The 15,868-nt window shown below is 45.7% G+C and overlaps 2 protein-coding genes across 3 annotated transcripts; one reads left to right on the forward strand and one right to left on the reverse strand.

Annotated features, from left to right (window-relative positions):
• Positions 1-202: 202 nt before the first annotated feature.
• On the reverse strand, positions 203-784 carry LOC126959889 (60S ribosomal protein L22-like). The gene has a single exon (XM_050799657.1). The coding sequence runs from the start codon at positions 593-595 to the stop codon at positions 209-211; it is 387 nt and encodes a 128-aa protein (XP_050655614.1). The 5' UTR covers positions 596-784; the 3' UTR covers positions 203-208.
• A 2,442-nt stretch (positions 785-3,226) lies between these two features.
• Positions 3,227-15,477, forward strand: KNSTRN (kinetochore localized astrin (SPAG5) binding protein). Of its 2 annotated transcripts, XM_050799562.1 has the most exons (9): positions 3,231-3,567; positions 3,749-3,843; positions 6,578-6,710; positions 7,386-7,433; positions 9,537-9,642; positions 9,876-9,969; positions 11,497-11,558; positions 12,279-12,353; positions 14,709-15,477. In XM_050799562.1, the coding sequence occupies exons 1-9, from the start codon at positions 3,359-3,361 to the stop codon at positions 14,835-14,837; spliced, it is 951 nt and encodes a 316-aa protein (XP_050655519.1). In that variant the 5' UTR covers positions 3,231-3,358; the 3' UTR covers positions 14,838-15,477. The 2 variants fall into 2 exon arrangements, with proteins under 2 accessions (XP_050655521.1, XP_050655519.1); XM_050799564.1 differs by lacking the exon at positions 11,497-11,558 and having other exon boundaries at positions 3,227-3,567; positions 14,709-14,806.
• The last annotated feature ends 391 nt before the right edge of the window (positions 15,478-15,868 follow it).

Here is a 15,868-nt window from a genome sequence, read left to right on the forward strand (position 1 = left end):
ACGTACTCTTCAACCCATGCCCATGTGACTGCCACTGCAAACGCTCCACCAGCATTCCTCTTGCTAGACTCATCATGACTTCTCTGTTGCTAAATTCATTGGATGCTTTTCGTTCTCATTCTACTTGCCCTTTCAACTATTTTTTTTTTTTTTTTGGTTCCCAAGTTTTATTCAAGAACTCATACAAAATATTCCTGATAAATGAAATTTAATCCTCATCTTCCTGCTCTTCTTCGTCCTGGTTAATCTGGAAGTAACGTAATTCATAACTCTCTTTGCTGTTAGCAACTACGCGCAACCAGTCACATAGATTATTCTTCTTCAAATATTTTTTGGTGAGATATTTCAAATACCTTTTGGAGAAAGACACCACAGATGTCACGGTGATCTTGCTCTTGCTCCTTTCGATGGTTACCACCCCTCCACCAAGGTTCCCAGCTTTTTCCTTCACTTTGATCCTTTCTTGCAAAAACTGCTCAAAATTGGCAGCATCCATGATTCCATCTTCTACAGGGTGGATGCAATCAAGAGTGAACTTCAGAACCCGCTTCTTTTTTTTGTCCCCCTTCGCCACAAGCTTTTTCGCAGGAGCCATGGCAGCAGCGGAGTTAGAAAGTCAACTATTTTCAATAGTTCACCACTCCCTCCTTCAGCAGCTTGCCACTTCCTCCTTAGATTTTGGAACACCACCCTTTTTTTGTTCTCTTCTCACCTCTCTGGCACCTCTTTATCAGGTTTCTTGGCAAGCACCTTATTAGCATTGCAACTTCAAAATGCTGGTGTCCCTGTCCTTGGCCCAAAGACTGTCTGCACACTTCTTCCCTTGATCTCATCAAATATCAAGGTTTTGTTTTATTTTATTTTGTTTGAGACAGAGTGTCGCTCTGTCACCCAGGCTGGAGTACAGTGGCACCATCTCGGCTCACTGCAACCTCCACCTCCCAGGTTCAAGTCATTCTCCTGCCTCAGCCTCCCGAGTAGCTGGGATTACAGGCATGCACCACCATGCCTGGCTAATTTTTCTATTTTTAGTAGAGATGGGATTTCACCATGTTGGCCAGTCTGGTTTCGAATTTCTGGCCTCAAGTGATCCCACCTCAGCCTCCCAAAGTGCTGGGATTACAAGCGTGAGTCACTGTGCCCGGCCATTGTTTTGTATTTTTAGCAGAGACAGGGTTTCATCGTGTTGGCCAGGCTGGTCTCGAACTCCTAAATATCAAAATTTTAAGTACATTCATATGTCAATAACTCCCAAGAGTGTATCTCCAATCCAGGCTCTCTTCTGGGCTCAAGGCCTGTATTTCCAATTGCCTACATGACCACCCCACTGGAATGCCTCAAAGATATGTCTGGTTTTCCACGTTCAAAACTGAATTCTCAATTTCCCCAGCAGAAAATAGTGGCTCTGTCCTCACAATTATTCAAGCCCAATTATTCGAAAAGAAAAAGGGCTGGGCGCGGTGGCTCACGCCTGCCCCAGCACTTTGGGAGGCCAAGGCGGGCAGATCACCTGGGGTCAGGAGTTTGAGACCAGCCTGGCCAACATGGTGAAACCCCGTCTCTACTAAAAATATAAAAAATTAGCCAAGCATGGTAGCAGCGCCTGTAATCCCAGCTACTTGGGAAACTGAGGCAGGAGAATCGCATGAACTCAGGAGGCGGAGGTTGCAGTGAGCTGAGCCGAGATGACACCACTGCACTCCAGCCTGGGCAACAGAATGAGACTTCGTCTCCAAAAAAAAAAAAAAAAAGGAAAGAAAGAAAAAAAAGAATATATATATATAAATTGAGTCAGGTACAGTGGCTCATGTCTGTTGGGAGGCTGAGGTGGGAGGATCATTTGAGGCCAGGAGTTTAAGACCAGCCTGGGCAACATAGCAGGACCCCATCTCTACAAAAAGTAGCTGGGCCTGGTGGCATGCACCTTTAACCTTTAGTCTTAGCTACTCAGGAGACTAAGGTGGGAGGATCTCCTGAACCCAGGAGTTCAAGGTTGCAGTGAACTATGATTGCACTCCAGCCTGGGCAACAGAGTGAGACCCTGTCTCAAAAAAATAAATACAGTAAAATAAAATATAAATTGGATGACACTCTCCTGCTATAATGCTTCAGTGACTTTCCATTACTTTTAGATAAAATCTAATCTCTATACCTTAGCCTGTAAAATTTGTCTTTTGACTTCTTATTTCTCCAGTTTTATCTGTACCACTCTCTTCCTATCTTTCTGTGCCTAGGGAAGAACCCATTTCTGCCTTGGGACTTTGCATTTTCCCCTTTCCCCAATGATTAACTCCCTCTCCTCCTTCCTTAATCGAACATCATCTCAGAGAGGTCTTCCCTGAGCCCCCAATATAATCTAAGTTTCCCTGCTTTTCTATCTTATAGGATTTTGTACTTTCTCTTCATTGTGTGTGAGTGTGTGTGTGTGTGTGTGTGTGTGTGTTTTGGTTTGGTTTTTGAGATCATGCTCTGTCACCCAGGGTGGAGTGCAGTGGTGCAATCTCAGCTCACTGCAACCTCTGTCCCCCGGGGGTCACACAATCCCCCTACCTCAGCCTCCAGGGTAGCTGGGACTACAGGAGCATGCCACGACGCCCGGCTAATTTTTGTATTTTTTGTAGAGATGGGGTTTCACTATGTTGCCCAGGCTGTTCTTGAACTCCTGGACTCAAGCAATCCACCCGCCTCCACCTCCCAAAGTGCTGAAATTACAGCTGTGAGCCACTGCAGCCAGCCTTCTTCACAATTTCACCACAATCCGTAAATATATATTTATTCAGGTGATTATTTGTTCACTGTCTGTTTCCTAAGTCGTAAACTCCAGGAGGGCAGAGCCAAGGTCAATCTTGATATTTGCTCTCCCTCAGTCCCTCCCACCCACTGAGAACACTGCTGGGTAATCAGGAAGTGCTCAATAAATGCTGGATGAAATGAATGAACTAGTGCATTTAATGATGCAAACTACCCTGTTTATTAGGAGTAGCTTTGAATCGCTACTTAAAATCTGGGTAAGTACTATTAAAATTAGGACCTCAGGTAGGTGCCTCAGGTATCTCAGCGCATAGGTCCTTTTCTTCAAGCTTCACCTGCCACTCTCCTCCTGTAATGTGTAGTTTTCATCCAAATAACCTGTGCTCCTGGCAATATCCCTAACAATCCCAAACTAAATAAAGAGGATTGTGACACGGACCCTTAATGTGGCCACGTTTGCGTCTCCATCCCGGAATATGACGCTGGTAGCTCATTAGCTCCATTCAAGCCTACAAATTGCATCACCCTCCTCCTCCGCCCAGACCTGGGGGCTACAACACCTTTCGCTAGGTCTGCCTCTGGCCTCCGAGCGAATCTTCCGTACAGCATGGCGGCTCCCGAACCCCCGCCAGGGAACAGAATGTTCCGTACAACATGGCTTTCTACGGAGTGCGATTCCAACCCACTTCCGCCCAGCTACCGGAAGTTTCCATTTGAAACCGAGGCGGCCAACTTGGCAGGCGGCGCGACAGTTGCTTCAGGGCATCTTTTGAAAGAGAGCGACAAGGACTGCGGGCAGGACCGGCGGGCTCCTGGGTTCGGCTCTCCCGGGGCGAGGGACTGGGCTGGATGGGAGGAAGGACGGAAAGAGCTGGGAAAGGAGGATTTTCTCTTTTCCAACCCCGAGCCGAGGCCTGTCGGGTCGCGCTATCCCCAAGCCCACCACTCTCGGGCCCAGTAGTCCAGCGCTGGGTAACATTCATCCTGTACCTTCCAGAGTTCAGCCGTGCCGCCTCGTTACGATGACCAGTGTGGTTAAGACAGTGTATAGCCTGCAGCCCGCCTCTGCGCTGAGCGGCGGCCAGCCCGCAGGTGAGTGCCCACGCCGCGCCCGGGGCACTGCGGCCCGGCCGGGGATGGTCCCGGGAGTGTGGAGATCCAATGGGTGGCGTGGGCACTGGGAGGGTGTCCCGCCGGCCCTGAAAACCTGCGAGCGCCCTATAACCAGGGTGTGTAGGTTTATGATGGGAGTTAGGGGAAGGGCCATGTGGTAGGATTTTAGACCTGCTCTGCATTTTTCTGCCCGCGTATGTACTGTATTCATCAGTTAGATTTAAGTTGTTGGTTATTGTACAATGTTATTCCCATTAAGCTAGGAATCCCCTTCTAACCGGTTATCCGTCTTATTTCCAGACTTGGGTCATCTTGAGGGATTGGGTTTGTTTTCAGGGAGGAAAGAGGAGAATCATTTGAGAAGTGGAATGCTTAGGGTTCTTTGTTCACCTTTACATCTGCGCCGTGTTTCTCGAGATAATTATTGAGAATTACCACATTCTCAATACACGTTTGTTGAGTGAAGTGGGAGAGAGGGGTTAGACCTAGGCAAAGTATTTGAGAAACTTGGGCGAAGAGACAGACATGATTAAAAATAGAGTTTTTAATTGCTTTGCCATCTGCTTTGTGTTGCTTTGCTTGTGGTTCAAAGTCATCTCATGGGGTTTGCAGTCGGGAAACTGCCTAATCTAGAGATTATAGTACAGAATAAGCTTCAGACATCAGAAAACTGTTGCGGGAGATTGTAGAGTAGCTATTTATGATCTCTTCCCAGATGATTCCACTCAGCTGGTACATAAACCTTGGCAGGATTGAGCTCTGAAGTAAATAGGCTTTTCTCCAAAGGCTTAATGGGTTGTTTGTTGTCTTGTGTAGCCACAGAACACCTGAATGGTAATCCTGGCACCAGCGGGGACTAGGAGTTGCTGGAAGAACTGGAGCCAGGTCTCAGCTGCTTGCTGTGTCTTTCCCTTAGATGCAGTGCCCTCAGTCAGTGGGCAGTGACTAGCTCTCTCAGCCAAGCTGCGAGTGTTCATCTCTTGGGTTTACATCTCTGTCCCAGCTTTATGATCATATGTAACTGGAACAGTTTCAAATTTTTAGGCTGCCTCCCAGGTTTTTTGTTTTGATTTTGAGCATGGGCTGGATAAGTAATTTATGCACATGTAAAAAAAAAAAGTTGGAAAACCATATACAATGATAAACAAGTTTCCTTCCCTTCCTTGACACCAGCCATCCAGTTCCCCTCCCAGTGTCTCCCATTTTTAGGAGACAGCTTTGTGAAATCCTACTAAGTTTTTCCTACATTGCAATCCTTAGGTTTTAGCAAATACGAATTATTGGAACCAATTCTAGTCAATGAAGAGTGTTAATTTTGATCAATCGACCGTTAATTCCATTTTACATGGAGTAGATTTGTTGTTTATAACTTGCTAATACTTGAGAGAGGAGAAGATGATATTTCTCCAAGGTTACTTTTTACTTCAGACAGACACCTCAAAAAGAACCCTTTTAATACCTCATTTGTACCGCATTTCTTCAATTTGATTTGATTGTAATGGCTCTTAAGTTAGGTCAAGCTTAAAGGGGCCATTTTACAGTGAACAAAGTGAGAATGAGTCCAGAAAAGCCTGCGTGTGAGGGTGGGGGTGCTTTTAACTCCAGATAAGTTACTTGAATTTGCTGTAGAACATGAATGATGGACTGTGTGGTTGGGGAGCTGGCACAAGGATGAAGGAAAATTCTCACCTTTGGGGAAGAAGAGTGTTATGGCAGGGCCATTTCTCTGGTTATCTGGCAAGAAGATCAGATTAGAATGCCTAATAGGGAAACTCTATACTTAACGAAGGGTAAACGAAAGAGCTGGTGGTAGAGGCAGTCAGCATGGAAGAGGAAGGGACCAGACAGGTGGTTTAGAGATGGTCTGTGAAACAACCTATGCAACTGTGAAGTGTTTGATTTATTCAACAAGCAGTTATTGAACCCCTGTTCATATGCCAAATATTCTTCTAGGTGATGGGGACACAAAGATGTCTTAGAGTGGTTAGGAAGATATTCTGGGAAAAAGAACGAAGTAACAATTTAAAAAAACTCAGAGCAGCTCAGTCATGCCTTAGGAGAGTGTGCAGCGTGCTTGGAGTTGCTTAACGAGATGGTACAAGGATTCAGCCGTGTTTTACTTCCACCCTGCTCTCTGCTGGTGTCCATCTCCATGTTCACTTTTACAGCCTCCACCTTTCAGTTCAACGAAACTTTTGGCTACCCTCAAACACACTGTACTGTCCATTTAAAGAATTTTGGTTTTTATTGCCAATTAGCCTGGAAGTTTTATTCTTTTGAATTAATATCACATGTTGAAATTTGCCAGCATGAAAATAAAGATTTGGCCAGGCGTGGTGGCTCACGCCTGGGAGGCCACAGCAGGAGGATTGCTTGAACCCAAGAGTTCGAGGCCAGGCTGGGCAACATAGTGAAACCCTGTCTCTATTTTTTAAATTTTATTTTAAAACATATTTTAGGTGCCTGTAGTCCAGCTACTCAGGCTGAGGCAGGAGAATCTCTTGAACCCAAGAGGCAGAGGTTGCAGTGAGCCAAGATCGCACCACTGTACTCCAGCCTGGGCCACAGAGCGAGACTCTGTCTCAAAAAATTAATAATATTTTTTAAAATACAGTAAAGATTTATGACAACTTAGAATGGGGCTCTGTTTGTTATAGGGTTGCAGCTGTCGGCTCACGATGCCAGAAGTTTTACCTCTCGTTTTCCTTTGCAGACACACAAACTCGGGCCACTTCTAAGAGTCTGTTACCTGTTAGGTCCAAAGAAGTCGATGTTTCCAAACAGCTTCATTCAGGAGGTCCAGAGAATGATGTTACAAAAATCACCAAACTGAGACGAGAGAATGGGTGAGAACGCATCATTAGTATCCAGTTAGAACATCTTCCTAGAAATTGATCAATACAAAGAATTAGAAAACAGGATTTTGGGGAATACAAGGCTCCTGAACAACTGGCCTTCAGTCAGTGGCCCAGAGCTATGCAGCATTCCTGAGCTCTTTGCCAGAACCCTCTGGGTTGATCTTTCTGAAGAGACACAGCCAGGGCTATGAGAGGTGTTCTTTCCTCTTTCATCGCTTGCTCTGAGGATACAAATGGCAGCACTGTAGTCATACGCCAACCCTGAGGGGTAGTCATGTGGGGTGGGGACTAGTAGTTACCCTAGGTTGCTGGTCTGACCACAGTCCAGCCCTAGCGTAGTGTGTGTGTGTGTGTCCCCAGCCAGCATTCAGTTCCCAGGTGAGTGAGGTTGACATGAGATAGCCACGCCATCTTGAGAGGAGCAGCTCTGTCAGGATGTTGGGGTGGTCGGGGTCATGCCCCGTTGCTACTAATAAGCCTTTTCAATAGTCTGTGCTGAAACAATAATGCATAGTCCCTCAGAGCTCTCAAGCTTGTGCCATTTGCCTTGTATGTCATCCCTGGTTCTTTCCTCAGAAACTCAAGTTCTTTGTTCTGCCTGTTCACTGCACACTTAACAGTACTATGAGTCTCTGATTCATTTCTTTGTTTCTGCCCTCCTAGGCAAATGAAAGCTACTGATACCACCACCAGAAGGAATGTCAGAAAAGGGTGAGCATCAGGGTAAATCAACTTGGCCACTATTCTAGGGTAGTGGATCTCAATCCTTGTTTCTGCATCAGAATCACTCGTGGGACTTGTTTACTGTGTTAGGGTCTGGGTTCCACCTCAGGAACCTGCGTGGAATTTTCAGGGGTGAGGCACAGCTAGGTGTAAGAACCATTGTCAGTGCAAGAATCAGTGGTGCTACTATCTTGAGTCTCAAGCAAGAGCTTTTTGGACTCCACGCCAGGACCACTGTTGATCAGAAATCACACTTAGCTATGGCCCATCAACAGGAGGGTGAAGCCTTCAGGAGAGGAAGGGCTGCCTGTAGTTAGTGATCTCGAGATGGAGATTCTGGTGGTGGTGGTGGTGAAATCCGGGAGAGAAGGTTCATCTCTCATCTTTGAGGCTAGCTTCGAAGTTTTGCACTATCAGAAATAGAAATAATACGCTGAAAAGTCTGTACAAATAGGTTTTAGTTCCAGATCTATTATTTGGGCTTATCCTAAGAGTTTTGAAGATAGCAGGGCACAGTGGCTCATGCCTATAATCTCAACACTTTGGGAGGCCAAGGCTGGTGGATAACCTGAGGTTAGGAGTTCAAGTCCAGCCTGGGAAACATGATGAGACCCCATCTCTACTAAAAATACAAAAATTAGCCGGGCGTGGTGGCGCATGTCTATAATCCCAGCTACTCAGGAGGCTGAGGCGGGAGAATCACTTCATTCCCAGAGACAGAGGTTGCAGTGAGCCAAGATCACATCATTGCACTCCAGCCTAGGTGACAGAGCGAGACTCTGACTTAAAAAAATAAAAAAGTTTTGAAGACAAAATACTAGCAATAAAGACTGAGGCCGGGCGCGGTGGCTCAAGCCTTAATCCCAGCACTTTGGGAGGCCAGGACGGGCGGACCACGAGGTCAGGAGATTGAGACCATCCTGGCTAACACGGTGAAACCCCGTCTCTACTAAAAAGTACAAAAAACTAGCCGGGCGAGGTGGCGGGCGCCTGTAGTCCCAGCTACTCCGGAGGCTGAGGCAGGAGAATGGCGGAAACCCAGGAGGCGGAGCTTGCAGTGAGCTGAGATCTGGCCACTGCACTCCAGCCTGGGCGACAGAGGGAGACTCCATCTCAGAAAAACAAAACAAAACAAAAAAGACTGAGAACGTTAAGAAAAAACTCTAGGCCCGGCGCAGTGGCTGACACCTGTAACCCCAGCACTTTGGGAGGCTGAAGCGGGCAGATCACAAGGTCAGGAGATCGAGACCATCCTGGCTAACATAGTGAAACCCCGTCTCTACTAAAAATACAAAAAATTAGCCGAGTGTGGTGACAGGTGCCTGTAGTCCCAGCTACTTGGGAGGCTGAGGTAGGAGAATGGCGTCAACCTGGGAGGCGGAGTTTGCAGTGAGCCCAGATAGCGCCACTGCACTCCAGCCTGGGCGACAGAGCGAGACTCCATCTGAAAAAAAAAAAAAAGAAAAAAGAAAAAACTCTAATATTGGTGATATTAGAGTTTATTAGATGATAAACATTAGATTATTTTATTACATATCAGCCCAGCTACTGGGCTAAGAAATGCACATGGGTTTTCTCTCTTATTAATAATAATACTATGAGATGTAGGTATTGTCCTAATTGCCAAAATGAGGAAACAGGGCCTCAGGGAGCTTATGCAACTCACTGAAGGTCATAACCGCTATGTAAATAGCCAGGATAGGAACAGGACGTGTTTGTGTAACTCTGTAGGCCATTTTTTTTTTTTTTTTTTGAGACGGAGTTTTGCTCTTGTTGCCCAGGCTGGAGTGCAATGGTACAATCTCAGCTCACCACAGCCTCCACCTCCTAGGTTCAAGCGATTCTCTTGCCTCAACCTCCCAAATAACTGGGATTACAGGCATGCGCCACCACGCCCAGCTAATTTTTGTATTTGTAGTAGAGACAGGGTTTCTCTATGTTGGTCAGGCTGGTCTTGAACTCTTGACCTCGGGTGATCTGCCCACCTCAGCCTCCCAAAGTGCTGGGATTACAGGCGTGAGCTACTGCGCCTGGTGTAGGCCATGCTCTTAACCCTTTTGTCTTTTCATGTAAGTACAACTGTTATTACAGCTACAAACCACTGAGTAAGCAAAAATCAGAGGACGAGCTCAAGGACAAGAACCAGCTCTTAGAAGCCGTCAACAAGCAGTTGCACCAGAAGTTGACTGAAACTCAGGTAAGAGACCCACCAGAGCTCTGTTACCAGCTGCCACTGGGCAATGCACATGGAATCCTGATGGATGGCCCCTTGGGTGAGCAAGCTTGTTAATGCACAAATGCCCAAGGGCAGAAAAAAAAAAAAAAAAAAAACAGGCTTTTGCTATGGCTGTCCAAGAGCAAGGGCAAGAAAGGGCGACCACCCCTAGGGATTGGGACAGTTCCTGATCTGTCTGTGCGGTGCTCCAACAGGGAGAGCTGAAGGACCTGACCCAAAAGGTAGAGCTGCTGGAGAAGTTTCGGGACAACTGTTTGGCAATTTTGGAGAGCAAGGGCCTTGATCCAGGTAAGAGATAGCACACAGCTAGCTGTCTTTGAAGGGATCGGTGCATGTGTCCCTTCCTGGGTTGATCTTGCCAGCATGGCATCAGCTGGCCCAGTAAGTGCAGGGGTTACTTCAGTAAAGCCCTAAAGATTTTGGAGGGCTTCTGTTTGTTTTCATGTGATGTTGATTTTTGCCTGGCCAATAGAATTTCAGAGGATTATATAGAGAGAAGGTTATCTCTTTCTTACCTGAACACTTTATGCCAACAGGTATGACCTTGCAAGTAGATGAGAAATATTTTGTTCCTTTCAAGGGAGAATATTTTCTGTCTCTTCCCATTTGGGAAAGTTACTAGTGTGCTTGAAAGGAACATTTTGTTTGAACATGTTCTTCCTCGCAAGCATACTAGTAACATCTCAAATGGGAAGAGACAGAAAATACTACTTCAAGCATTCTTAAACCTGGCTAATCAGCAGAATTACAGTGACTAAAAAATGACTACTGTTACCCTGTCCCCCAGAGAGCAGAATCTGTAGCAAAGAGAGCAGTAGAAAGAATTGTCCAAAGACTGTAAGAGGGCCTCAGCCTGAGTCAAAGAGCTAGAGGATGCCCAGGAAATGGGCCCAGGCCTTTTCGTATTAAGGAATACTGACTTTGAATGTTACTGGTTAATCTTTAGGTTACAGGTGAGGATATTCTTTTTTTTTTTTGAGATGGAGTCTCACTCCATTGCCCAGGCTGGAGTGCAGTGGCGTGATCTCAGCTCACTGAAACCTCCTCCTCCTGAGTTCAAGTAATTCTCGTGCCTTAGCCTCGTGAGTAACTGGGATTACAGGCATGTACCACTATACACAACTAATTTTTGTATTTTTAGTAGAGACAGGGTTTCGCCATGTTGGCCAGGCTGGTCTCAAACTCCTGACCTCAAGTGATCTGCCTGCCTCAGCCTCCCAGAGTACTGGGATTACAGACATGAGTCACCATGCCCGACCTGGGATATTCTTTATAGTCACTGTAAAATACATGTTTTTAAATTTAAATTTTTTTTTTGAGATGGGATCTCGCTATGTTGCCCAGGCTGGCCTCCAACTCCTGGGCTCAAGCAATCCTTCTGAGTAGCTGGGACTACAGGTATGCATCACCACACCTGACACCATAAATATTTTGTATGATTTTAATTTATTACATGCATGTGATATTACCAAAAGTAATAATTTTTAAGGCCTGAAAGGCTCTTAAATTGTGAACAAAACCAAAAAAATCCAACCTATACATTTCCTTTGGACAAATTGTCCACTGACCTAAGGAGAAAGTATACAGAATTTTTGGCCATATCCAAACCTAGATTGAAAGGAGATAAAATGCAGTTCTGCAGGGCAGATGTGGGTGACCCTGCCAAGGTGAAAACTTGGGAGAAAGTCCGGGATTAGACACTTAAGAGAAATTCCCCTCATGAATATTTCTGTACTTGTTCATGGAGGGTTTTTATTTTTTTTTGTTTAAAGTGTGTAGTTCCCTAAGTGAAGTTGACTTTGTTGTATCCGTCAGCTTTAGGCAGTGAGACCCTGGCATCACGACAAGAATCTACTACCGATCACATGGACTCTATGGTGAGGGAATGGGTGCGAAAGGGCACAAGGGCTGAGTGACTGTGGGGCTCTGTAAATCTAAGAAGGTCTCTGCTATATGTTCCATAAACCCCAAGAAACAACCTTTGATTATCTGCGATGGTAGAAAAGAGAAATGGAACATGCACTCAAAATAGCATATTTTACTTGAAAGGTAGCTTTGTGCTTACAAATATAGGTAAGTCTGAATTGAAAATTTAAAACACGTGGGGCCTGGCGCGGTGGCTCACGCCTGTAATCCCAGCACTTTGGGAGGCTGAGGCGGGTGGATCACGAGGTCAGGAGATCGAGACCATCCTGGCTAACACAGTGAAACCCCATCTCTACTAAAAAACACAAAAAACTAGCCGGGCAAGGTGGCGGGCGCCTGTAGTCCCAGCTACTCGGGAGGCTGAGGCAGGAGAATGGTGTCAACCCAGGAGGCAGAGCTTGCAGTGAGCTGAGATCTGGCCACTGCACTCCAGCCTGGGCGACAGAGCGAGACTCTGTCTCAAAAAAAAAGAAAAAAAAAAAAGAAAAAAGAAAATTTAAAACACGTGATAGGTAAACCTGTAGAGAGAGCTTTCTGGTTCCTCTGTTCTATACTGTATCAAATTTCCTGACTCCTTTGTTGAGAACTGTGTGGAAGGGATGTTAGCCATCATCTAATGCAGGTCTGGTTTTATATGAAGATTTGTTTACTACATTGTACTTTCCTCTTAGTTGCTGTTAGAAACTTTGCAAGAGGAGCTGAAGCTTTTTAATGAAACAGCCAAAAAGCAGATGGAGGAGTTACAGGTGAGAGGCAGACATCACCCTGACCATTTCCTACCACGATAGGTAGATTTCTTTCCTGTTTTTCTTTTTATTTTTAATAAACTTGCTAAATAATTTTAGATTTATAGGAAAGTTACAAAGATAATACAGAAAATTTACCCTGATACTTTTTTTTTTTTTTTTAAATTTCCAACTTTTAAGTTCAGGGGTACATGGATAGGGTGTGCAGGTTTGTTACAAGGTAAACATGTGCCATGGTGGTTTACTGCACAGATCATCCCGTCACCTAGGTATTGAGCCCAGCATCTATTAGCTATTCTTCTTGATGCACTCCCTCCCCCAACCCCCAACAATAACATCTTACATTATCCTGGTACATTTGTCAAAACTAAGAAATCAGCCAGGCATGGTGGCTCATGCCTGTAATCCCAGCACTTTGGGAGGCTGAGGTAGAAGGATTACTTGAAGCCAGGAGTTTGAGACCAGCCTGGGAAACATAGCGAGATCCCATCTCTGCAAAATAAAATTTAGAAAATAGCCAGGTGTGGTGGAAGGCAGAGGTTGCAGTGAGTCGAGATGGTGCCATTGCACTCCAGCCTGGGCAACACAGCAAGATTCCGTCTCAAAAAAAAAAAAGTATGAATAAACTAAGTTCATACCAATAATGCCTATCTTGCTGGGTGGTTATAAAAGAGAATTATGTCCAGTACCTAACCCAGTGCCTAGCAAAGGTACTCACAGTATATACTTTTTTTGAGAGAGAGAGAGATGGTGCATACCTGTAGTCCCAGCTGCTCAGGAGGCTGAGGCGAGAAGACCACTTGGGCCCAGGAGGGCAAGGCTGCAGTGAGCTGTGATCATGCCACTGCACTCCGGCCTGGGTGACAGTGAGACCATGTCTCTAAAAATAGAAATTTTTTTTTTTTTTTGAGATAAAGCCTCGCTCTTACCCCCAGGCTGGAGTGCAGTGGCATGATAATCGGCTCACTGCAACCTCCACCTCCCGGACTCAAGAGATTCTCTTGCCTCAGCCTCCCGAGTAGCTGGGATTACAGGCGTTTGCGACCACGCCTGGCTAATTTTTATATTTTTAGTAGAGACAGGGTTTCACCGTGTTGGCCAGGCTGGTCTCGAACTCCTGACCTCAGGTGATCCACCCGCCTTGGCCTCCCAAAGTGCTGGGATTACAGGTGTGAGCCACTGCGCCCGGCAGGAAAAAATTTTTTTTTTTTTTGAGACTGAGTCTGGCTCTGTCGCCCAGGCTGGAGTGCAGTGGCCGGATCTCAGCTCACTGCAAGCTCCGCCACCCGGGTTTACGCCATTCTCCTGCCTCAGCCTCCCGAGTAGCTGGGACCACAGGGGCCCGCCACTTCGCCCGGCTAGTTTTTTGTATTTTTTAGTAGAGATGGGGTTTCACCGTGTTAGCCAGGATGGTCTCGATCTCCTGACCTCGTGATCCGCCCGTCTCGGCCTCCCAAAGTGCTGGGATTACAGGCTTGAGCCACGGCGCCCGGCCGGAAAAAATTTTTTTTAAAAAAGAGACCAACATCAGTACATTACTATTAACTATATTCCAAGTCTTCATTTGGACTTTTTTTTTTTTTTTTTTTTTTTTTTTTTGAGACGGAGTCTGGCTCCGTCGCCCAGGCTGGAGTGCAGTGGCTGGATCTCAGCTCACTGCAAGCTCCGCCTCCCGGGTTTGCGCCATTCTCCTGCCTCAGCCTCCCGAGTAGCTGGGACTACAGGCGCCCGCCACCTCGCCCGGCTATTTTTTTTGTATTTTTTAGTAGAAACGGGGTTTCACTGTGTTAGCCAGGATGGTCTCGATCTCCTGACCTCGTGATCCGCCCGTCTCGGCCTCCCAAAGTGCTGGGATTACAGGCTTGAGCCACCGCGCCCAGCCTTCATTTGGATTTTTTAGCAGTTTTTTCCACCAATTTTTTTTTTCTTTCTGTTAGCGAGGCCTCTTAGAAATGTTCACATTGCCAAGGCATGAGGCAATGTGTAACACAGTAGGTTGCTCAGAGTTGGGAATTGGGAACTGTATGTAATCCTTTCTATGGAAACTTGATGACTTGAGGAGGAGACCTGTAGTAAACACAGATTATTTGGTCTGGACTGCTTCAGATTGCTTGGATGAATCATGGGATATTGCCCCAAACCTAGAGATACAGGAGTCTAGTCCCTCTCTACTACTAGGGGGACAATTCCTAAAACCAGCACGTAGAAGCAAAATCTAAAATAGAAGATACAGTCTCTGTTGATACTCCAGCGGTCTTCCTTAGTGGAACAGGAGCATAATGTGGGTATTGTGTTTCCTGTTAGTCAAGAGTTTTGTGTATGTGTTGTTTTCCTTTGGAATGTCTTTCCATGCAGGCCTTAAAGGTAAAGCTGGAGATGAAAGAAGAAAGAGTCCGATTCCTAGAACAGCAAACCTTATGTAACAATCAAGTAAATGATTTAACAACAGCCCTTAAGGAAATGGAGCAGCTATTAGAAATGTAAGAAGCAGCAAGTGGCCAGATGGCTCCCTCTTGGGCATAAACTCTCAGAGGAAGCCACTTAGGATATCATCTTGGCCATGATCTTCTGGGACTCACCATCTCCAGAATGAAAGCAATTTCTACAGTAGAATTAAGGACAGTTTATGCTGAAATGGCAATTCCTCATTTAAGCAAGTTTTCCCAACCTTCAGGTTGGTCAGCCCTCCTGAGCCTCACAGGTGGATAATTGAGGCCTACAGGAGAGGGGGGCCTAGGAGCTTGGATTGACCTTCTAGTCAACCACCTGATTCCAGCACACCATTATAATCCGGAGACTAAACCAACAACCAGAGGATCTAAAAGGTCACATGCAGATTTTCAGGAAGAAAATCTTCATTACAGTACGGCACAAGTGTTCCGTACAAGACCATTGAGGAGCCATGCTGTCCCCTTCCAACCTGGAACACATTCTGTCCCATCCTGGTTGGGCTTCTGTACCTCCTTATTAATTTATGAACCTGAAGTTGCTTGAAGTGTTTTGGGCTTAATAAATGGGGTGAAAGTATAGGTAGCAGTAACACCTACATGAAACAATATACCTTGGAGCTTTAAATTACTTTTTTTTTTTAAGTCTACTTTTAAAATAAATACTTCTGTAAATATTCTGACTGTAACACTGAGGAATGAAAATAACCTTTTAACCTAGATATGTTAGTTGATCATTATTGAACTAATTTAGTTAACAAGTCCAAGATATTCTGACTTAATCTAGAATATTTTTCTGCTACTCTTTAAGAGCCCTGTGGCTAGTCCCTCTGTCTCCGAAGAGCATTGGCTAGTCTCCTGAGGGTGCTGCCCATTTGTAGCAGTGGTTTCACCAGGTCTGTGGCCACTTGCTGCCTGTGTTCTCCCTGCACTTTTTTTTTTTTTTTTGAGACAGAGCCTCACTCTGTCACCTAGGCTGGAGTGCAGTGACGTGATCTCGGCTCACTGCAACCTCCTCCTCCCGGGTCAAGCAATTCTCCTGCCTCAGCCTCCCGAGTAGCTGTGACT

Source organism: Macaca thibetana, chromosome 7, assembly GCF_024542745.1.
Source record: "Macaca thibetana thibetana isolate TM-01 chromosome 7, ASM2454274v1, whole genome shotgun sequence".
Classification (NCBI taxonomy): Eukaryota; Metazoa; Chordata; class Mammalia; order Primates; family Cercopithecidae; genus Macaca; species Macaca thibetana.

What these genes read in the sequence shown, in the direction of transcription:
- LOC126959889 (XM_050799657.1), bottom strand. Translation starts at nt 595, where the DNA reads ATGGCTCCTGCGAAAAAGCTTGTGGCGAAGGGGGACAAAAAAAAGAAG.
- KNSTRN (XM_050799562.1), top strand. Translation starts at nt 3,359, where the DNA reads ATGGCGGCTCCCGAACCCCCGCCAGGGAACAGAATGTTCCGTACAACA. An exon ending in AAACTGAGACGAGAGAATGG is followed by an intron (nt 6,711 to 7,385) that starts GTGAGAACGCAT and finishes CTGCCCTCCTAG; the next exon opens with GCAAATGAAAGCTACTGATA. An exon ending in AGAAGTTGACTGAAACTCAG is followed by an intron (nt 9,643 to 9,875) that starts GTAAGAGACCCA and finishes GTGCTCCAACAG; the next exon opens with GGAGAGCTGAAGGACCTGAC.